At 41.6% G+C, this 22,597-nt stretch overlaps 1 protein-coding gene across 1 annotated transcript in view; it reads right to left on the bottom strand.

The window, feature by feature from the left end:
- LAMA1 (laminin subunit alpha 1) overlaps window positions 1-22,597 on the bottom strand; it is a 135,038-nt gene that overhangs the window by 25,753 nt on the left and 86,688 nt on the right. Inside the window, exons 33-49 of the mRNA XM_048508450.1 lie at window positions 22,223-22,365; window positions 21,707-21,805; window positions 19,382-19,493; window positions 19,111-19,273; window positions 17,623-17,833; window positions 17,304-17,420; window positions 17,060-17,223; window positions 16,193-16,331; window positions 15,239-15,317; window positions 14,346-14,462; window positions 12,964-13,146; window positions 12,354-12,508; window positions 10,711-10,854; window positions 7,262-7,395; window positions 3,947-4,097; window positions 2,970-3,094; window positions 1,075-1,225 (exon numbers count right to left, since the gene is read on the bottom strand). Of these exons, the coding sequence (XP_048364407.1) occupies window positions 1,075-1,225; window positions 2,970-3,094; window positions 3,947-4,097; window positions 7,262-7,395; window positions 10,711-10,854; window positions 12,354-12,508; window positions 12,964-13,146; window positions 14,346-14,462; window positions 15,239-15,317; window positions 16,193-16,331; window positions 17,060-17,223; window positions 17,304-17,420; window positions 17,623-17,833; window positions 19,111-19,273; window positions 19,382-19,493; window positions 21,707-21,805; window positions 22,223-22,365 (2,387 nt within the window). The remainder of the gene's footprint in view (window positions 1-1,074; window positions 1,226-2,969; window positions 3,095-3,946; window positions 4,098-7,261; window positions 7,396-10,710; window positions 10,855-12,353; window positions 12,509-12,963; window positions 13,147-14,345; window positions 14,463-15,238; window positions 15,318-16,192; window positions 16,332-17,059; window positions 17,224-17,303; window positions 17,421-17,622; window positions 17,834-19,110; window positions 19,274-19,381; window positions 19,494-21,706; window positions 21,806-22,222; window positions 22,366-22,597) is intronic.

Below are 22,597 nucleotides of genomic sequence, written 5' to 3'. Positions count from 1 at the left end.
CTTAATATATAGAAGTGTGGAAATAACATAGATATAAATAGTGCAAGCCCATCCTATACAGTTATTTCACCATAAATTCATTTAAACCCAGAATGGTGTAGTAAATAAGAAAGATGGACTCTAATCTGGAGATGTGGATTCAATTCCCCACTCTCTCCCATGAAGCCTGCTGACCGACGGTGGACCAGTCACAATTCTCTCTTAGCCCATGCAGAAGCAGCTAATGGCAAACCACCTCTGAACATCTCTTGCCTTGAAAACCATATGGAGTCAACATAAGTCAGCTGTGACTTGATGGCACATGCACTCTCATATACACAACTCTACATAGGATTGCACTATTAATCATGTAGGCATTATTTATATTTTTAAAGATCCTACCACTCAATATGTTATAGCCAGCAGAATTAATAAAGAACATGGACAAGTTTAAACATGCAAATATAAACACAGCATGCTGGATCAGACTAGTGGCCTATCTAGCCCACCATTCAATTTTATACAGTGGCCAATTAATTGCCAACAAACAGGGCACAGAGGCTTAGACCTTTCCCTGATGCTGCCTCCTAGCATTGGTATTTGGATATTTTCAACCTCTAAATATGAAGGTTCCCTGAACTCCCCTTGGCTTGTAGTCATGACTGGATATATCCTCCATGAATAGATCTAATCCCCCTTTAAAGCCATGTATGCTTGTGACGATCACTACTTCCACTGGCAGTGAATTCCATTTTAATTATTCAATGAGTAGTTGTCAGGGCTTATTGTCTTTCCTGCTGCACACAAGCTTCACTGGATACTCTATGTTCTAGAATAATAGGAAAGGGAGAAAAGGCTCTGCATAGCGACTTTCTGTACTTCTTTGCATAATTTTATAAACCTCTATCTTTTTTCCAGAAAGTCCCAGACTCTCTGGCCCTTATTCATAAAAAAGGAGTTCCACTATTTTGTTATAATTTTTATTTTACATTATTTTATTTTAGGGGTTTTTTTTAGCCACAGTGGATTTTAAACATGTTGTTTATAGGACTAAGTAGCTTATAAACACTCTTAAAGCAAAACCAATGTTCTTACTGTGCCGTTAGAAGCCAGATATACTAAGAGAGCATTGGGTGAGAAAGTGCTGAAAAATAGGATTATCTGAGTCACAGTGGAGCGAAGTGTCTTCTCCACCACTGAGTATCCACTGCCATCAAAATGGAATGCAGAGTCTTCATCCTGCAGGCTAGCAAAACAAAGAAAACAGAAGAGCTGAACTTCAGCTTTCTTACCATCAACCCTGTCCCCTGGGTAAAAGAGCATGAGCTTGTGCTGAGGTAATTCTGTCGGGGTCAGAATGACAAGCTACTGCACACAAAAAAGCCGGAGCAGTACTGCTCTAAGGTGGCAACCAGCGACTTGTTTTCAAGGTGACCTCTGAAATGTACTTGGTGATATAACTGCAGCAAACTTAACAGAATTTGTATGTCATTTTCACTAGCAAGATGAACCAAAATACAGTTTAAGGTCATGCTGAGAAATATTATCCTAAAATCTTCAATACATTAACAGTGTTTGTCAGGATTTAAATGAAAATATTTCCAAGCGGCTTGCGAAATCCGCCCTAATTCTTCTCCCTTGTGTTTGAGCTGAGATTTCTAAAAATAATCCTGTATCTCCCTCTTGTGGCTACAAGTGATACTAATCCAGAAATAATTCTCATAAATTATGTTTGTCCTTCATGTGCTGAATGGCACAGAGAATAATTTTCATGATGCTATTTGAAGCAATTAATTTACACAAAAGAAAAGGGTGTGAATGAAATAAGGAAATGATCTGAATGTTAAACCCTAGTCTGGATAGCCCAGGCTGGCCTGATATCATCTGATCTTGGAAACAAGGTAGGGTCAGCCCTTGTCAGTATTTGGATGGGAGACCATGAAGGAATAGCTAAACCACTATGGAGAAGCAGACGATAGAAACTACCTCTGAATGTCTCTTGACTTGAAAACCCTACTGGGTCGCCATAAGTCAGTTGTTACTTGAAAACAATTTTTTTTAAAGGCCTGGCTCAGTCAGATCACAGTTTAGCCAACAGTATTATGTGGAAAACACACATTTGCTTTCCTCTACAGTCACCTCATGTGCACCAATTCCTTTACTTTCATATTTGAGGTAACTATTACTAGCATGGCATTCAAAACTGGAGAACTATGTAGGGCTGTATATTCAGAAAAAGGCTGAACCAAACATTTTGGGGGCAGCTTTGACCCCATCACCATTTAAAAAAAAACAAATGGGGATACAGAACTGAGTACTGTGGTTGACTCAGCCGATCCCTGCACTCAGCATTCCCCTGCTACCTCCACCTACTTAGGCTTTGGAGGCAGTAGGGCAGCAGCAGCCTGAGTGCAGATGTTGGTTCAGCCGTTACCTGCTTTCACCTGAGTGGCTCAGAATTTCTTCAGGTTCTTCTTTTCAAAAACCTGAAAAAAATTCTTTTAAAAAGCTTAAGAAGCCAGCATGGGAGTTCTGCTTTTTTGGCTTTTTCAAAAATGTCCAGGTGTTTTAAACTGAACCTGAACCCCACCCCCAATGGTGCACCCCCCTAATAGTTACCACATGCCTGGGCATGAGTCCAAATCAGAGTCAGAAGCATGTGGATTTGTCACTATGTTAAACAGAAGCACAATCACTCCCTTGTGGATTTATATGTGGTCTTCTGTAAATAATATCAACAAGACTGTTTGTGTTAGTGCTTCCTTTGAAACGTGTGTATGCTGAAGAGTGGCATGCAATTTCAAAGTCTTCATTTGGAATATTATTACTTTTATACTATATATAATACTCAGTCGCTAATCTGTAATAAAAGATGGCATGAAGTTTAGGGGGCAGAGGATGGTTTGCCAGTTCCCCATCCCTGTATTAAACCTGCATGGATGGAATCCTAATTTTAGCCATACATTTCAATATGTGTTTCCACCACTCACCTTCCAAAGCATCCACTGCATTTGCCTTCCCTTTCAATGTAGTTCCAAAGTCCAACAGATCTACCATTTAATGACGCCTCACCCATGCAGCCCTTAAAATGTGTTACTTTAATGGCAGGTGATTTCTGTTGCAGAAAAAATTTATTTGGTGAATAAAATAACAAGAAATTTGGAGTTTAGACAGGTTATTAGTATTCATGTTGAGCTAGATTAAACTTGATGCTATTGATAAATGAACCTGATGAATGATAAAGAATATTGTCAAAGTATTTGAAGTAACAGAAAAATTCTGGGCACATTGATTTACTAAAAAGGGGGAAATTACACAATCTGACCAATTAGTTAAATGGGTAATTAGGACAGCTTCTGAGAAAGAAGCAATCTAAACCAAGTCATAAAAAAACAAGTTGTACAGCACTGAATATTCTTGACTATCAATTGAAACCATAACAGTTTCTATTGGTAATATTCAGTGTGCTCTCCACATTCAACAGGCACAGATTAGCTGTAGCAAAGCACACCCTTTATTAGCTTATTTATTTATATTCCAGTTATATCAAGTCTTTTGATAATAATCACAAAATGATTTACATATACGTACACATATGCAAAATGTTGGTATACAATATCAAAGAAAAATACTACACAGAGCAATTTAGTTACAAGAATCCACTTTGGACTGAATATTTTTTTAACAGTGCACTTCAATATCACAGGTACACACTGAAAAAAAATAATTATTTGGATTGTATGATTTCCTCCTGCTAAGCGAGGGGACCTGAAGTCTTCTTACTTAGTTGAAGAGAGACACAGGATGCGGCCCAGTCTCTTAGATATCAGTGAAGCACTTTCACTTTCTCCACAGAATGTGTGACTATTTTTTCAACTATTACAGATAAATAACTTTACAACTTTACTTATTAACCACAATAAAAATTAATGATAAAATGCTACTGCATAAATATTCATTTTCTCACCTTAATTTGTCCTCCAAGTCCTCCAATGAACATTACAGTTGATTGGTTTACATCCAGCACTGTGGCTGTCCCAGGAGAGGTGGCAGATCTTATAAATGGCTTCTGAGGAGAGTTTGCCTCCTCTACACTCAGGGTACCTGTTTTTCCAAACCTGATTATCACAAACAATAAAAAAATAAACACTCCCCTTATCTGCATGCACAGCTTACCACAGATTTTCCCAGTGGTCCAAGCTTAGGTTTTGGAAACGCTTGCTGGGAAATCATTCCACACACTGCTATTCCCCACCATGACCACCATTTCCCCCCTTGTCTCTTCAGTGGCATTTATTCCAGACACTACTGCTGAAAATGTATTATTCCTAATGATGGTGGGATGTCATCCATGACAGAGAAGAATCCCCTGCACAGTTACAACAAAGTGGCAATTCAGTTCCCCCATTTCTACCATTGAAAACTACCCACACAAAATGGAAACCAAAAAAACCTACTGGAGCAGGCTGCACCTGAAGGAACACAAAACATGTAGCCAAAAAACCTCCATATTTACTCCAAAAAAACCCACCATATTTTGACTAAATTAGAGCTGCAGTAATGCACAATCATTACTGCAGCAATTCCTTATCAAATTCACTCATTTATAACTGTGGACACAGTGTATTTTTGCCATAGCTTTATATGTTTGATATGAATTTGACAAAGCTGATCCAGTCATCTCTGTTTATTACATCTGAACTTTTACATAACAAACTCTATGTGAAATGGAAAAAGCTGATCTAATCACCCCTGTTCTTGTGCCCAGATGTTAATATTGCTAGCTCTATGTGCAACTGAGGCCCTTTCTGCACGGGGCCAAAAACAGCGGCCCAGGAACAGAAAAACACCAGTCCCTGGGGTGCTGTTCGCACAGGCGGCACTGCTGCAGTGCAGCAGCGCCATCTTGTGCAGCCCTGAGCAGCGCGAAGGTGCCACTTTCCACCTCCCTTCCCGAGGGAGGTTTTTGGAAAGCACCGCCATCACGTCGGCAAGACACCACTTTCCCATTCCCTCCCACTCACCTCATCCTCCAGCGTCAGTCTGGAGGGCTGCTGAGACACGCCCACGCTGCCCTCTGACCCCTGGAGATCGGAGGGCAGTATGGGCGGGTCCCGGCAGCCCTCCAGACTGACGCTGGAGGATGAGGTGAGTGGGGGGGATGCAGAAGAGGCGGCTCTGCCGGTGGAGAGGTGCCCTTTGCGCCGTGCAGAAAGAGCCTGACAAAGCAATCACCCCTGCTTCTTTTATTGGTGCCTGAACGTTAATATTGCAAGTTCTATGTGAAATTGACAAAGTTGATCTAATTGTCCCTGTACTGTCTCAATGTTATATCACTAGCTTGATATGACAGAGAAATAACATGTTAAAAATTCCTTTCAAAAACTGAGGACAAAGAGGAGGAGAAAATAGCAGAAAGAGATGTTGGGCAACTTCACAGGGGCATGAATAAGGACCAGGTTTTTGATGGGGTAAAGAAAGAAAGACTGTTTCAATATGATCACACACTCAAGGGAATGTGACTCAGAAACTGAGAAAAAGAAGATGAAGATGAAGAGGAGGAGGAGGAGGAGTAGTTTGGATTTATATCCCCCCTTTCTCTCCTGTAGGAGACTCAAAGGGGCTAACAATCTCCTTGCCCTTCCCCCCTCACAACGAACACCCTGTGAGGTAGGTGGGGCTGAGAGAGCTCCGGAAAGCTGTGACTAACCCAAGGTCACCCAGCTGGCGTGCGTAGGAGTGCATAGACTAATCTGAATTCCCCTGATAAGCCTCCACAACTGAAGCAGCAGAGCTGGGAATCAAACCCGGTTCCTCCAGATCAGAGTGCACCTGCTTGGGAAAACATCCCAATCCAGATGGAAGAGGAGCTCTGTGGCAGCTGGGGATAGAACCAAGGAGGCAGTGCCATGTTGCCTCCAATGGTTCTCTGGACAGTGCAGGAAGCAGGGTGTGTGCAGTGGTGAAGCAACTAGGGGACGGGGGGGGTGCGCAACACACTGGTTACGTGGGGGGCGTAAAAATTCCCCTGGCCCCCTGCGGCCCCCCACGCTCCTCCCCACAGTGCCCCACCCCCCCTTCCGTGGCGCCCCTCCACCCCCCCAGCGCACCCCCACTTACTTTTAGGAATTGAACATCCCAGAGAAGAAGCCTGCCTGCTTTGCCTGGGAAATGTAGTTCCCACCAGGCCCAGGCAATGCAGGCACGCTTCTTTGGCCTGCTCCTTTCCTAAAAGTAAGTGGAATGGGGTGCCGTGGTGGGGGGCTGCTGCGGGGGTTGCCACAGGGGGCGGGAGGGCTGCGAGGGGGGGCGAAAAAGCCAGAGCGGGCACCGGGCGCACTCTGGCCTAGCTACGCATCTGGGTGTGTGTCTGTGGGGGGGACCTGCTATTGCCTGGAAAACTCAATTGAAAAAAGTGACTTATGCCATGTGTTTTTGTGGAATAAGTTACAGACCTGTACTGGGGTGTTCCGGAGCCAAAAGCCAAGTGGAAGCCAACTACTATCAGCTCTGCTCCAGGAGTTGAGCTCCTTTACACTGATGCAGCTTTGTATGTCCCACGTCGGTCTCTGCGCTCGGCAGAGGCCAATTTACTGGAGATCCCCGCCCCCTCTATGATGCGGCTGGCCTCCACCAGGGCCAGGGCTTTTACGGCCCTGGCCCCTGCCTGAATGGAGATGCTCTTTCCCTCCCAGCTGTCCGGGCCCTCACGCGGAACCTACATGGAGTTCCGCCCAGGGGGACCTGCTAGGCTGGGATTATTCCACCGGGCTTTTGGGGAGGCCGGCTGCTGATAGGTGCCCATTAACAACTAAGATCCACTGTTCCCCTCTCAGAGGAGTTGAGGAGTTAATGGTTGAACGCCATCTGTTTTAACTGATTATGAATTTGGAGCGCTGCATTTTAACTGATATGAATTTTTAGTATTTTATTCTGCTTATCCACTTGTTTATACTTATCATGTAAACTGCCCTGAGCCCTTTGGGGCAGGGCGGTATAAAAGTGGAACAAATAAATAAATAAATAAGCAGAAGCCTCTTTCAGGTTGGGCACCATGGATATCTGCAGTTCCTGCTGGCCAGCCACCCTATTTGCCCTTCTTGCCAGCACAGGTACCCCTTTATGTAGGAAGGATGAGCAAATGTATCGGCATGAGCTCCCACTGCTCCCACAGCCCATTTCACCCTCCTATCTGGATTTGACTATTAGTAGCTGACTATATGAATCTGCTGTTCCCCTAAGATGTATAAGTGAGACTATCAAGACTCCAATTGCATGTTACCTTGTGATATGTATTCTGTGCCATTTGTTGTTGTTTATAGTAAAGTCAGGATATTCTAGTCTGGTTGATCCAGAACCCATATCCCACAAGAAGGCTACTTTACCACGTCGCATCTCTACAGCCATGAAGTCAATCTAAAAAAGAAAATACAAATGATACAGATACAACACCAGCATAGTCAAAAACATTATAGTAGAGACTATTCAAAATAGTTTTTAAGAAAACTGTTCAATCCAGATGATAACTTACGCACACATTAAATGAGCAGCATGGTAGTAGCTTAAAAATGGAACCATATGAAGAAAATTATGTTTTCCTGTGGGATTTGGCAAACCTTACTCACTTGGAAAACAGAAGTTCCACAGGCATGGCCAAATCTGGCCAAAGCACACAGAAAGCAGCTCCAAACATCTTGTTAAGCAGAATAGAAAACGAATCACTCTATTTTCAAGTGACTACTATGCCATTTGTGTAAAGTATGAAATGAATCTGGAGGATGAAAAACTGGCAATTGAGCCACTTTTAATGTGGCTTTAGGAGATCATTTGAGAAGTTAGCCAAAGAATTACACAGAGAGGGAGAACAGTAACTACATTTACTAAAACTTCTAAAGACCTGGTGGGTCCATTACATTTTCCACGTGTAAAAAAAGCACAAGACAAAAATAAAACTACCAGACTATTTGAAAGATCTGCAGACAATACAAAATTATCCAAGCTTAATTATCCAAATAATTATTTAGTCGAAGATACAGCTGGCACTTTCAGAAAGTATAAACAATGCAGTTAATCTACAAATTATTCTTGGATAAATGCAACCTATTAAAAGAAACAACCAAATTAGCTGTCCCCACGCACAAAGTTCATAACAGTGTCTGCACGAACATCTTGTCAGTTTTATGTGGTAGTCAAAAATGCAAATAAAATTCAGCTCCAGATCCAGAATTGCTGCATTCTAAGAAACACATTATGGTCTATATCTCTTTTACACACTGGCTTGCTTCCACTTTTCCTCACGGATGTTTCCATTAATCCCCTTGAATGTGTGCACACAGAATTCCCTTCCCCGTAAAAATTTACCTATTCAGTTCAGTGGAGAAAACTGATCTTTAAGCATATTTCTTTGCACATTGCTTAGCTGCTCCTTCCTCCATCAAAATAAAGAGCAGTTCACATACACAACAGATCAGTACCCATATATGAGCACAGATGTCTCAATCCACTAGCAAATTTACCTTTCCCTAGATGCATCCATTTACACTATTCTCAATCCTGATAAACACTCTTGCTTCACCTGGCTGGCAAAGTCTCATCCATCCTCAACCTGCCTCATGTCTATAATTCAAGTACCAACCATTTCTCTCTACAATAAATTCAAAAGTATGCAATCTACGTATTTCCTTGTAATGATTTCATGCATGCTCTCCTACTGGCTTAGTTACTTGCCGGCCTCTCTCATGAATTCAGCGTTTACTACCATCACAGAGGGCACTTTTGCACATGCAGAATAATGCACTTTCAAAATTGTTTGCAAGCAGATTTTGCTATTTTGCACAGTAAAATCCAGCTGCAAAGTGCATTGAAAGTGGATTGAAACTGCATTATTCTTCATGTGTGAATGTGCCCAGAGAGTACATCAGGTCACAAGAACTCAACGTTAGTATGACCTAAAAGAATTGGTATTATGCAAGGCCTCAAATAATGGATTAACAGTTGACAAATCAAGGACTAGTGCATTAGAGGCACATAAGGTACTGGGATAGTGGTTTATGTTATTCTCAATTATTGCAAGTATTTTAGAAAAGGCATATAATTCTTCCTTGAATGAGGGACTGTGACAGATTGGAAGCTATTCTGCCCCTGAAAAGAATTAACAGCCACAGCTGATTCCTTCCCCACTGGAGTCTATGCAGCGTTTCTGCCGCGGCCCAAATCTGGACGATACCTGTAGGGGCGGCGAAATGCGTCCCCAAGGGTCTCACCCGGATTCGCACCCCGAAGCTGGCGCTGCTGATATGCAGCAGCGCCGACCTGGCTCTCCTCCACCTCCCCCAGAGTGGCATCAGGCCGCCCCCAAAAACCTCCCTCCTGGAGGGAGGTTTTTGGAAAACAGCGTGTTCCCGCCGGCGCGGTACGAACGGCACCGCCGGGAACATGCTGTTTTCCCCATCACCCCCACTCACCTCGTCGTCCTGCATTGCTCTACTGGACTGCTGAGAACCTCCCTCGCTGTCCTCCGACCCCTGGAGGTTGGAGGGCAGCATGGGCGGGTCTTAGTAGTCCAGCAGGGCGACGCAGGACAACGAGGTGAGTGGGGGGAGACAGGGAAGAGGCGGCTCCGTGCGGAGCCGTCTCTCCCGCGCCGGCCTCTGCGATTAAGCCTCCACCAGGTTTCTCCTTTGACTATCTGGACATCTGTGCTGTTGATCTGTTCTTTAAAACCAATCTGTAAATAAATAAATCTTGGGAGCAGCAGTGGCGTAGTGGCTAAGAGCAGTGGCTAAGAGCAGGTGAACTCTGATCTGGAGGAACCGGGTTTGATTCCCAGCTCTGCCACTTGAGTTGTGGAGGTTTATCTGGGGAATTCAGATTAGCCTGTACACTCCCACACACGCCAGCTGGGTGACCTTGGGCTAGTCACAGCTTTTCGGAGCTCTCTCAGCCCCACCTACCTCACAGGGTGTTTGTTGTGAGGGGGGAAGGGAAAGGAGATTGTAAGCCCCTTTGAGTCTCCTACAGGAGAGAAAGGGGGGATATAAATCCAAACTCTTCTTCTTCTTCTTCTTCTTTATTATTTACATACAACTCCTGTCTCAGTTTTATCTCCTCACCACAAAACTTACCTCACTGCAGCGAACCTTAAGCCTTAACACTTACTATCCTAACATCTTGTAACTAAGAGGAATTATTACAATTTAAAACAAATCTTGCTCTCCAAAATCATAAGAAGTTGTATGGATCCCCTCAATTGGTAGAACAGGTCTGTCATAGGGACATTATACGAGAAGCTGTACTTCAGTGATAGAGAACATTTGTTGAAAACAGTGGGTTCCTGGTTCAGCTCCAGCTAGACAAATCAATGTTCTGGTGCTGCATAAGGCAGATTTATACGTTCAGCCAACAGCTTTTTGCTGCTATTTGGATCATTCAGGCATCCTTTCCACTCCCATCTTTTTACACAAGATGATACCTTTGTACTGAAAATTAATTAATCCAGACTACCTTCTGACATTGTGTTCTGCATTCACAAATCACTAATGTGAATCAAAATGTGTACTTCTTCCATAAATAGTTATGAACAGGATATAAAAATCTATGCCCTTACCACAGGTTACCCAGCCTGCCTGCAAATACAGCAGTCTGGCTACAAACTGAAACATGGTGAATAGTTTTCTTCCTTCAAAAATGAAGGCTGATTGGATAGAAAATGCACTAAATTCCTTCACTTACTTTACCACTGCTACCTAGATAGAATAGGAGATTATCAGGTTCCACTGTTTTAATGTTTAATGTTAATGTGTTGTAGTTAGTAGATAATATCTGAGGTTGATAGGCACGGATACAATCTCTTTCCGCTGATACTGCAACCTTAATCTGGAAAAAGAAAGAAATGCAAAGGTTAAGTTTTGAATGTACATTTCAGAGATCTTCAGGTCTTTTCTTTTTTAGTAATATGTGAACTGAACAAAAGGGCCATATGTGCTAAATATTTGTTTGGATTTTTTTTGTCATAAATTTCTCACATATACCTACAACCACTGAAGCTACAGAAAAGTAAACCAACATATTGTCTCTATAAAAGCAATGAAGAAAAAAGATGTTGCTATATTCTGATAAACTCTAAACATAAAATGGAGGTACTCATTCATTATGATTTGAAGCATTTGCTAAAATTCTCTATCTTGCCAGCATACTAGCCAAACAATTCCCCCATAGACTGGCAGACCAATAAAATTTTGAGAGCCATATTTGACTGACAGAATGCCAAGAGCCATCCATGACATATAGTACAGGAAATAAAGATTAATGAATAATAATGCTATATGCCAATAAAAGATGTTGTTGCTGTTGAATACTAATGCTGTTTCACATAGAATATATTTCTTTGGCAAATCGAAAGAACTGGGAAAATATAGGCAAGTGATTCCCAACAAAAACTATTTACAGATACAATACTGAAAGATTTACAAGCCTTAAGCCAGGGGTCCCCAGTGAGATGCCTGTGGGCTCCATGGGACCCACTTACATCTTTTCTGGAACCCACCAGTGGCGGAGCTACAAAGGGAAAGGGGGTGTACATTGCACCGGGCGCAGGCCTGGGGGTGCAAAAATTGCCCCCACCCCCTCATTCTGCCCCACTTTGCCAGGCCTGGCCCCACCCCACCAGCCTGGCCTGTGTTCTGTTGTTTTCTGCTGGCTGGAAAAGGTAAGTGGGGGCATGGGGGGAACAGGGAGGGGGCGGGGCCGGAGGAGGCAGAAAACACAGAGTGCACCCTGGGTGCACTCTTGTCCAGCTATGCTTCTGGAACCCACCAAGTGTTTTTAGAAAGTGAGTGGGGCCAGGTGGGGCATTTCTCCAGCAAGCCTTCTGACTGCAGATTTTTTTTTAAAAAAAATGGTGCTTTGGAAGCAGGATCTTTGGAAGCAGGAAGCAGTTTCCTTTGGAAGCAAGATCTTCACTGTATGATTGAGGGTAAGGTGCAGCAGCCATTTAGTGGACTCGCTTCAGTGGCTGTGCCCACCATTTCAAAGATACACACAGGCTCAAAAAGTGCCCTCCTCGAAGTACTTTTTGATTTCTTCTTTCCAGCCATCAGTGTTCCACAACAAACCATGTTTAAAACTGGAGTTGTTATAAACACATGTGTATAAACATATCGAGGATTGTTGTTGAAGGGGGAACAAACGCCCCCACTGGTATACACAAACCCTGTGAATTGTGGCTGTCCTCATTTTCCAATGCACATGCAGATACACAGCTAATTAGTCTACTCAAGGAGTGCAATATTGGAGCTAAGGAGCATTCCCCCCTGCCCCTCAAGAAATTTATAAGGTGAATCAAGAGTTGTTTTACACTAGAATAAGCTCCTTACAGAAGCTGCCTGTTTGCGGGCCTGACTGATGAGCTCTTTAATTTCAGAGATGTTTCTGCTCAGATTCTCTTCCAGTGCTTTCAGAGGCTTCAGTTTCCCAAACAGGAGGCCAGCTTGGATTTCAACTTCATTGACTTTTATTTCAGCTGATGCTACTGCAAAAAAGAGAAGATAGAAGAAGAAGATAGAAGAAAAAGAAGAAGTTATGGTGGGATTTTTTTGGAAAGTGCTCGAATCAGTATTCAGGGAAAATGAACACCGAGCTACTGAGTTTTGTTACACTGGGAATCGTATTGAAAAATATACACTTTATAGGTGATTTGAGAACAGATTCTTACAATTATTGCCTTTCATTTATTCTTGCTATTCTTATTTGAAATATGAATTCCACTTTAGGCTGGGCAACATATTCAAGACTGTCAATGCAAAAGGAAAGGTCTTTTCTAAACCTCATTGACACTAACTTTAGAGGCCCTGTACATGTACAAAGAGGAACAAACTGGATTTCACCTTCACAAGGATATGGGACACTTAGGTTTAAAAATTAACTCTAGTCTTCTAGTCTTGCACATTGTGACATTTCAAGAGAGCAACGAAGCAGCAAGCCTACCAGCTTTTGACGAGTCGATTATAAGTTCATTTGTTTTCTGCAACGTCTCATTAACCTTGGACAATGCAGATGAAGTGTTCAGCAACTTCTCATTAAAATGCCCAGTGTGGTTTAAGCCATTAACAGCAGCCATATTAGCAAAAATAGCCAGCTTCTTCACTGTGATAATATTTTCACTGGTGTCTGAAATGTACAATCAACACAACAAAGTTATCTATTGTGATTCTTATGCGGTAGAAAACACAAAAGGTTTGAATCTTTGCTGCCTTAACACCCCAAAGTCCTCATAAATTTTTCACATTATTTTTGTCTTGTGTTCTGACAACACTGAAATAGCTCATCAACATGTATAACCACCATCTGGTTTTAGCAATGCAGAGGCAATAATTATGCTAAACATGTGAAGTCACACTCAAGATGGTCTCCATCAACCCAATCTAGAAGGCTCTGGTGGCCAGGGACGCTGCCGCCGCCCCGCAGCCTCCAGAGGGCTTCCAGGCAGGCAGCAGGTTCCAGAAACACCCTGGCTACATGAAAGGTCTCTACAGGGCTAAACGTTTCCAGCTCCAAAGCCCAGTTAAGCCAACTAAAGTCAGCTCCACCCCTTGGGCGGATTCCGCATGGGCCCAAAACAGCGGTATGAAAACGGTATGAAAATAGTGCAAAATGGTTTAAAACAGTGTTTTCACACCGCTGTTTTGGGCCCATGTGGAATCCGCCTAGAAATCGCAATCTTACTAGCTGAAGAGAAAGTATCTATTTTATTATGGCAACATTCTAATTGTAGTTACTATGGTTTCAGTAGCTGTTCTCTAGTATTTCTGCTGCATGAGAATTCAAAGGTAGCCCTTCTTTATCCTCCTAATTCTACATTTCAGTGCACCATAACAACCTGATTGCTGAAAAGGATTGTGTGTAAAGTACAGTTGGCTTAATGAACAGTCACATTATACATAGGAATTAAAGTAGACTCAGCATTTTACTGTGGAAATTTTTCAGGCAGAGGCTGCAGCTGAATTTTTAAAGATATGCAATTGATAGCAGTTAATATATTGGGGTTACCAGAATTAATGCCTAATTTTATTACAAGTAGAATGAAGCCTTATTACATCAAATATCAAAGAAAGAATTACAAGGTTATGGCCTTATAAATCTGTTTCACCTGTTTCAGCAAATTTAAGGCATGAACATTATTCCTGACTTTTTGAAAGCATTTGTGTATTTATTTACTTGGTTTATAACCTGCCTTTCTCTCCAATGGGGATCAAAAGCGGCTTTCATAGATCATCTCCATTTTTGTCAACAGAGAACCAAACAGCAATAGCATTAATTATATATGCGTTATATAATGAAAAAGTATTTGTCAGTTGGCCTTCACTTACCATTTGGCAATGCTGTCAGCTGTGACAACGAGTCACTAAGCTGTTTAGCAATTCCATTAGCCTTCTTTTTAAACTTTCCCACTTTTATGTTCATTTCATTTAATCCAGACACAACCCCTATAAGAAGAAAAGACTAGTAATCTGAATTTCTTAAAGCCAGCTGGAAGGACCCAGCAGCCATCAGATTTGATGAATAGATGCAATCCAGGATATTATGAAGGACACCACTACCCTCAGTCAGCCTACACAATCTCCATGACAATATACTACACTATAGAGAGTAAAAGGATGGGGCAGTAACAGAACAAATAAAATGGCAAATTTCACTCTTATATAAGTACCCAATATTTATTTGTTACATTTTTATCCTATTCTTCCACAAATTAGCTTAGGGCACATATTGCCTTCATAACTACTATGTTAGGATGGGTCACATAGTGTATTCATGACTTTGTTAGGAATTCAACCTGGGTCTTGCTGATATCAAAAGGCCAATACCAAAATCCAAAACACCATTAGATGAAACACAATTCCCACTGAAATCAGTATAGCCTGGACTGATACATAAACTACAATGCAAATATACACAGCAAGATATATTGCTGACCATTCAGAGCTTTCACACATAGATGTTTGAAGGGACAATAAGTGTCAGTTCCCAGCATGGTTTGTTCATGTGAAGTGAGATCACTTTCAAACCTACAGATCCTTTCCATATCAATCTAAATAGATGAATGCTGAAGGCGGAAAAGGAGTTTGCCAAAGTGTGCATATTGCTGCTGTAGACAAATGTCTTTTAAAAAACTTTCTCTAGGAGGAGTGAGTTCCATAATGTCTCTTTTTTAACCATCACCAGTACAACAGGCAAAATCCAAAAAACAACACATATATACCTTGATACTTCTTATGCAAACTTTTTGCTTCAGTTAGTTGGAGGGCTCTCTTCCCAGTAGAATTAAAGTCTTCTTTTGGCTTAAAAAAGAATCACATGAGAAAACACAGCTATATTTGAAACAACCTTTAAGCTGTTACATTTTTCATGCATAATTTAAACTTCATTTTGGCATGACTGATAACCAGGGATGCTGAGTACTAGGGCTATCAGTTCCACCCTGGCCATTGGTAGGGGAGGGATGGAGTGATCTTACCAGGCTTAAAAGGAGGTTTGGGCCTCGACATCTCCAGTGTGATGATGTCCCTTCCAGAAGTCATGTCATCAGGTCAATGACAATGAGGGAGATGTTCTGGTATTTGGACAAAAACTCTGTGGTAGAGTTTTGCCCAAATATCACAGTGTCTGCCCTGTTGTTGCCTGTGTGATGTCACTTCCAGAAGTGATATCGTCATGCTGGTGACATTGAGATCTAGATCTCACTTTAAGGCTGGTATGCTCCCCTTTACCAGCCAGCTGGATGGTGGGGAGCGGGAGGGAGACAGGAGACCCAAAGTGGGGAGCTCCCCCACCTCTGGCAGGGGTCTGGCAACCATACTGAGATCATCACAAACACTGTGATCAACATTTTTACTTCTCTGTTTGAACTGCCTATTTTTGTGTGTGATCCTACAACTGTGTGTGATCCTATACTTCCTTACTTTAAAGTAAGTCCCACTGAATCCAGTAGAACTTACTTCAAAGTAAGCCTGCATAAACAGTAACGGTGCTCACTCAGGCTATTTGTTGGGGGGGAAAAGGTCATTTTTTTCTACCTGAAGGCTAGCAATGTGATAGATGTTCTAGCTAGATTGCATGTCTACAGTAACATTTTTCAGTAACTAAAACATGATATAGAGTGCAAGATTAATGATTTCAAAAAGCATGTAGTATATTTCAATTATAAAAGACTTACCAAAATCACTTGTTCAGTTATAATTCTGTCAGCATCATCTGCCAGACTCTCTGCATTTTCAGTCAGACTTTTAATAGTAGAGTATGCATGGACTGCATTTGTTGCGTTCAGAGATATGTTTCTAACATTTGAGAGGCCACTGCAGAGGGGAAAAACTGTATTGTTTCACATAAAATGTGAACCAACATTTGGATATACACAGTGTTCTGAAGATTTTTTTTCACAATGCTTCACTGTTGCATTTTGAAGTACTTTGGCCAGAGACAGAATATTGGCAAAGTCAAGACATATTAACTAGAAAACACATTTCCTGTACATCTCCTATATAGTCCTACTAACTTACAGAACTTCCTTTTGCACTACATTTAACTAAGTTAAATAAGTATAGCCATATAAACATTAGTACTTCTATCTTTTCTATCCGTTAGCAAGATAATGGCAAATTTGAAGTGTTATAGCTTAATATAAAGGAAATAGCCAAACTTGGATGGGCTTGATCACATGGGATGAAGTTAAAATATATACAGAGGGAAAGCAGAATCATGCCTGCTCATCATGCTACATGCAGTACTTTTCACACTTTTCTGCTTGCCTGACCATAGATAAGCATTATATCCCCACAGGGCCTATGCATTTCAAATCTAACACAAATAGGCCCAATCAGTGCAGGTGATTTTCAGACAATATATGCAACAACTGCACAGTTTGTGAGATGCACACCCAACGTTCAATATCTGACAAGTCCAGAGGTGGAACAGCCATTATGTAAGCATCAGGCAAGTATAATGATTTCCCTCTAACAAAACGCAGCCTGTCTAAAACAAAGCATGAATTTGAACAACTTTGTGACTGATGTAACGCTCTCACCTGTCTAATACATAAGCAAGCCTCTGTAAATCAGCAGCACAATCTTCGGCCTTGTAAACAAGATCAAGAGCTCCCCGCATGGACATCTGCATGACCAGGTTATCCACATGTTGCCTTAGTTTGCCATTCCATAGGATCAGCTCATCCCGGTGGATTTCTAGACTCTAAATGTTCAAGATTACTTAATACTGAATCATTAATAATTCACTGTATCAAATGAGTGTCAAAATATTCAGAAACTTACAGATGTAGAGTTAATTATGTCTTTAGCAAGGACAGTAGAAGCATCCACATGAGCTTTTCCTTCCTTAGTCAGCAAAACAGAGAGCTTCTTGTCTGCCTGAATGTTCAACTTCTTATTCTATGATGGAAATGTAATTATGATGTATTTAATGCTCCATAAAAGCAGCTGTTACAGAATGCACATATCTAGCATTTTTTACTGAAAAGATCATCTAACATTTATTATATTTCACTGGTGCAAATATAATTCATTTACAACTATGTTGTCCACAAACATAGCTGTTTTAAAACCACATGGCTAGTACTGCCAATCTTCTTACACTGAACTGCATGACGTTGTTATTAAGAAGAAGTAGCAGATGCTTGGTCTCATTGGTATTAGCGCTAGCCTCATTCACGAGATCCTTATCTTCTTGCAGTCTGACGTTGAGGTTAGATAAAGCACGTTTTGCAGCTTTTTGCAAGTCCAAAAGTTCTTGCTGGGGCCTCTGATATTCCTTTCGGATTCGTGTTAACAGTCTTTCTGCAGTTCTAATAAACATGAAGGACAAACACAATCAACAAATAAACTTAAGAGTAGGCAAGTTTGAACATTGGTTGGATACAATACTGATTTTGTTACACTGCATATCTGTCCTTGAGGTTGGGTTCTGTTGTTGCTGTTAACACAAATCACTTATTCATGACTAAATGAACTCCTCTGTCAGTTTTCTGTATAAAAGCTGAGCTTCTGCAGCTGAACTAAACACCACAAGTGTATCTATACCTGATGTTCAGAAGGATGTGACTTAACGTGATCATCTAGGCCAGCCATTCTCAACCAGGGTTCCCTGGTACCCTGGGGTGCCGTGAGCATGTCCCAGGGTACCGCGGCAACACTACCGCCCCCTCCTCATTTTTATGGTGTCTCCCACCGGTGCCAGCAAGAACATGGAGCTGGCCAATGGGGCAGGGCCTGCCACAAGGTCAGCAGCCACCACCACCCCCAGTGCTACCCTTCACCCTGGGAGGGGAAGGTGGGGGGTGTGGCAAGCAGGGGCAATGGGAGGGAAAGGTGGAGGGTAGTGGCAGGGGTACCGTGAGATATGAAGAGTTAGGTCAAGGGTACCCTGACCTCGAAAAGGTTGGGAAACACTGATCTAGGCAGTGGACAGCATTGTATTCTTCAGTTTTTAAAATTAGTGTAGTAAGGACATAGCACTGAAAGGATTTCACCTAAGGCATAATTTTTACAGCTGTACAGCATAGTAATTTTTTCTGAACAATATGAAAAAACTTAGTAATGTCTTAGTAATACAGGAGATTTTTCAGTAAAATTATAATAAAATCACCATGCAATCAGAACTATCTTTTATGAAAAAATATTTAGAAAGCGTTACGTTAAAAAATTAGTTCTGTTGGTGGCACTGTTTCAATCATACATGGCAAAGAGCTTTGCCTTTATTTTATTCATTATATCACACATAAACGAATGCTTGTTCTAGGCCTTTCAACTACTCCAAGTTATAGATCTTCTAACAACAACCTTTAAACCTATTTACTTCCATAATGGATGAACTGCTGAAAACAGCCTGCATCATTTGCAGAATAGAAACAGGGCCTGGTGTTAAAGGTCAGCTGAAAATCAATAAATCACTCTATTCTCATAAAAATTACATGCATTACAAGACTAGGCCTCAGCTCAAAGGTGTTGTATCAACACAAGTGCATTATGGAACCTACAGTCTTCAGTTTGCAAGTTTCCTGTACATAGTGTAAAGGAGCAGGGGATAGGGGTTACCAAAACATCAGTTTACCAACAGACTTACTTTAGCTCAAGAGTGGTATTTTGATATAGCTTCTTGAAATATCTTCCCTGCATTACATCCAACATTACAGGAATCTCATCTTGCAGATCCTGAAATGTCCGGTTTGCAAATGGCAAATCAGTAGCTAAGGTTTCATTAAGAGATGCTGCCACTTCCACAAGTACTAGATAGACAGAGGGAAGAAGAAGCTTTTTGAGCTTTATACAAAACATAACAAAATATTTTCATTTTATGAACAACTTTTACCAATGAATGTGACAAATAATATTACCTTTAATAGTTGCCTGTAATGTGTTGATAAAAACAGCCAATTCCTGACTCTTGTTAAAGATTCCTTCCGTAGCATTACTGAGATACCCTCCATTTTGTAATATTCTAGTTAACTAGCATAAAAATAAATGGTTATTTTATTATGGTTGAACTGCTTAAACAGTACTTTCACAGACTGTACAAAAAAAAGGAGTTTACCTAGAATCCTACAAACTGGCACATACTACCGTGTTTCCCCGAATATAAGACAGTGTCTTATATTAATTTTTGCTCTCAAAGATGAGCTATGTCTTATTTTCAGGGGATGTCTTATTTTTCCTGGGTTCTGTTCGTCAGGCATGCTTCCAAACAAAAACTTTGCTATGTCTTACTTTCGGGGGATGCCTTATATTTCGCACTTCAGCAAAACCTCTGTTACGTCTTATTTTCTGGGGCTGTCTTATATTCGGGGAAACAGGGTATGGCTAATTTTCATGCCGAAATTGCCCCTCTGTTGACATGGGGAATGTCCCGCTGCAATCTGGAGTTTTGCACAGCCTCTGGTGCTGCAGCATGGCTGCCATGTTTCTGCCCCAGAGCTGCCCCACGGCAATGGCTTTGCTCCATGAATTTCCTAAACCGCAAAGGTTGAGGTCCTTTTGAAATGCCCCTTTGTTGCTCTGGAGGCTTCCACCACCGTGCAAAACTCCTCCGTAGCAGAAACAGGGCCAGTTTTCCTGCCTCGCGGTTCTGCCCTGCCCCGCCAATGGACAGGCACTGAGAAGAGGTGCCCCCACCCCCCGCAGTGAAAAAAATGAAGATAGAAACCTTGGCCAGAAAAGTGGTGTGTGCAGGCACGGCGAACGGGAGGGTGGCGATTCTCTCGCACGTGCAAGGATTTTAGATTTACATTTTAGATGGAGGGGATGAAGGATGGCAATCCCATTGCACATGCAAAGATTTTAGATGGGGGGGCAAGGGCGCCAATTCTCAGCACCTGATTTGTGTTCAGAGTCATGTAAAACTAAAATAGTGAAAGTGAGTGGGGGGAATGGGGTGAGATTCAGCCAATCCAAACGCAGGAAATGGAGGCTGCCCACGCATGCGTGAAAGAGACTATGGAAGAGCTTGTGGTGCTTAAGCAATGCTTATGGGAAAGCCCAAGCTTGTGGGGAACCATTCAGGGCTTCCCTCACCAGCCCTGACTCAAGCGAAGGAAAAAGCCAGACAGGGTAAGAAGCCCCGCATCAGGTATGCTCCCTGGCTAAGCCACGGAGCATTTAGAAAGTGCAAAATCAGCCTATAGTGAAATACAACTACATGGTGAGCCACTCTGAGCCCACTTTAATGGAAGAGAGCGAAGTATTAAATTAAAATTTTAAATTATTATTACTGTTTGTTTTTAATATCACAGCTGCCAGTTCTTTAGCTGGTTGTTGGCTTTTCATTACAATTTGAGCCTCACTCAGAGGCTTAGGACGTTGTAATGGCGAAGTATTCGTGGGGATCCCAGCAGGGTTGCCTTCTGAATCTGACAGATGATGAAGAATTTGGATTTATATCCCCCCCCCCTTTCTCTCCCGTAGGAGACTCAAAGGGGCTTACAATCTCCTTGGCCTTCCCCCCTCACAACAAACACCCTGTGAGGTGGGTGGGGCTGAGAGAGCTCCGTAGAGCTGTGACTAGCCCACAGCTGGCGTGTGTGGGAGTGCACAGGCTAATCTGAATTCCCCAGATAAGCCTCCTCAGCTCAGGTGGTGGAGTGGGGAATCAAACACGGTTCCTCCAGATTAGAATGCACCTGCTCTTAACAACTACGCCACTGCTGCTGGTGTTGATTTTGTCAATTGGAAGTTGTTTCAAGTGCTGCGTATTATTATTATTTATTATTATTATATTTTAATTTCCATCAACAAGATTCTGCAAATCCAAGTCTTGCATATACATGAAAATTATAAGCATGTCATGACCACTGGGTGAAGTGATTTACTTACAATAAAATTATATGTATTTTTCAAGATTTTAATTCAACAACATTTAAAGATGGCACAATTGGCAATGATAGAATCTTCACTCCATGCTGGAGAACTTACGGGGCTGCTACAAAGCACATAAAAACCCCATGTGAGGGAGATTCTTCAGTAACTGCTTTGCAAAAAAAACTATCACCACCACTCATTATCTATTAGATACACATCAGTTTGTTGGATTGGATTTATAAAATAACATGAGTAAACTCTGTAGGATGTATCATGGCTAATGCTAATTTACTAATTCTATAGGTTATTTACCAATAGGACTTCTAAAGTATTTCAAGGGTTACTTAGGAAATAAAATCAGTACTGACCCCTTTATGTAACTGGTCTGTATCACCTGATAATCTTACGACCTGGTCAAATATGGTTTCCACTGAGTAGTCTGACTCTTCTTTAGATGAAAAGGTTCCCTAGAAATAAAAATCCATACTTTAGCCCAGTGTTGATGACTAGGAATGATAAACAAACAATATTTCTTACAGTCGCTAATCTGAACACAGTTCACTCCAGTAATTGTTCATTTGCTCTGATAATACTTAGAGTGCAATACAGAAGTAAAACATGTTATTAATTTTTTTAAAAATAACAATTATTTAATACTGGCTTGGATCTAAAAATTTTGTGGGTGCAAGGGAGGAGCACTTTTTGCTGATCTCCCCTTCCTGCAGAATACCTCTGACCCTCTTTCATTCCTGAGCTACTCCAAGGCTTTATTGTTACCGACATGGCTAAATGTAGTAATCAAGCAGGACTGTTGCTGATTTGATCCAAAGTTCTCTCACAAAAGACAAAAAATATTTCAATTATTCCTTATTATTCTAACATACCTTTAAGTGTTTTGTTGTATTTTCCAGATCAAATAATAGCCCATAGGGTGCCACAACAGCTCCAGTGAGATTGACCAGAAACGTGGCTTTGTCAAGATTATCCAGATCATTTAACAACAGGCCTGTGCAGGCATCATCACAAGCTGAAGAAATCATTAGAAAACAATAGTATTAGAAGAAGTGTTATTTTTAAAAAGAGGAGACAGATATGCATATGTAAATTGCTTTCAAATCGCAGTAAAGCAGAAAGGGTGCAGTAGGAGAAGGACTGCATCATAAATCAGAAAAGCAAGAGCAGATGCTAGTTTCAGGCAAGTCATGACATGACATCCTATGATTTATTCACAATGTAAAAAGCCCAATGAGTTTCAAGTT

Source organism: Sphaerodactylus townsendi, linkage group LG09 (assembly GCF_021028975.2).
Source record: "Sphaerodactylus townsendi isolate TG3544 linkage group LG09, MPM_Stown_v2.3, whole genome shotgun sequence".
Classification (NCBI taxonomy): Eukaryota; Metazoa; Chordata; class Lepidosauria; order Squamata; family Sphaerodactylidae; genus Sphaerodactylus; species Sphaerodactylus townsendi.
The sequence above is the reverse complement of the archived record's forward strand: the minus strand, read 5'-3'. Positions and strand labels throughout refer to the sequence as shown.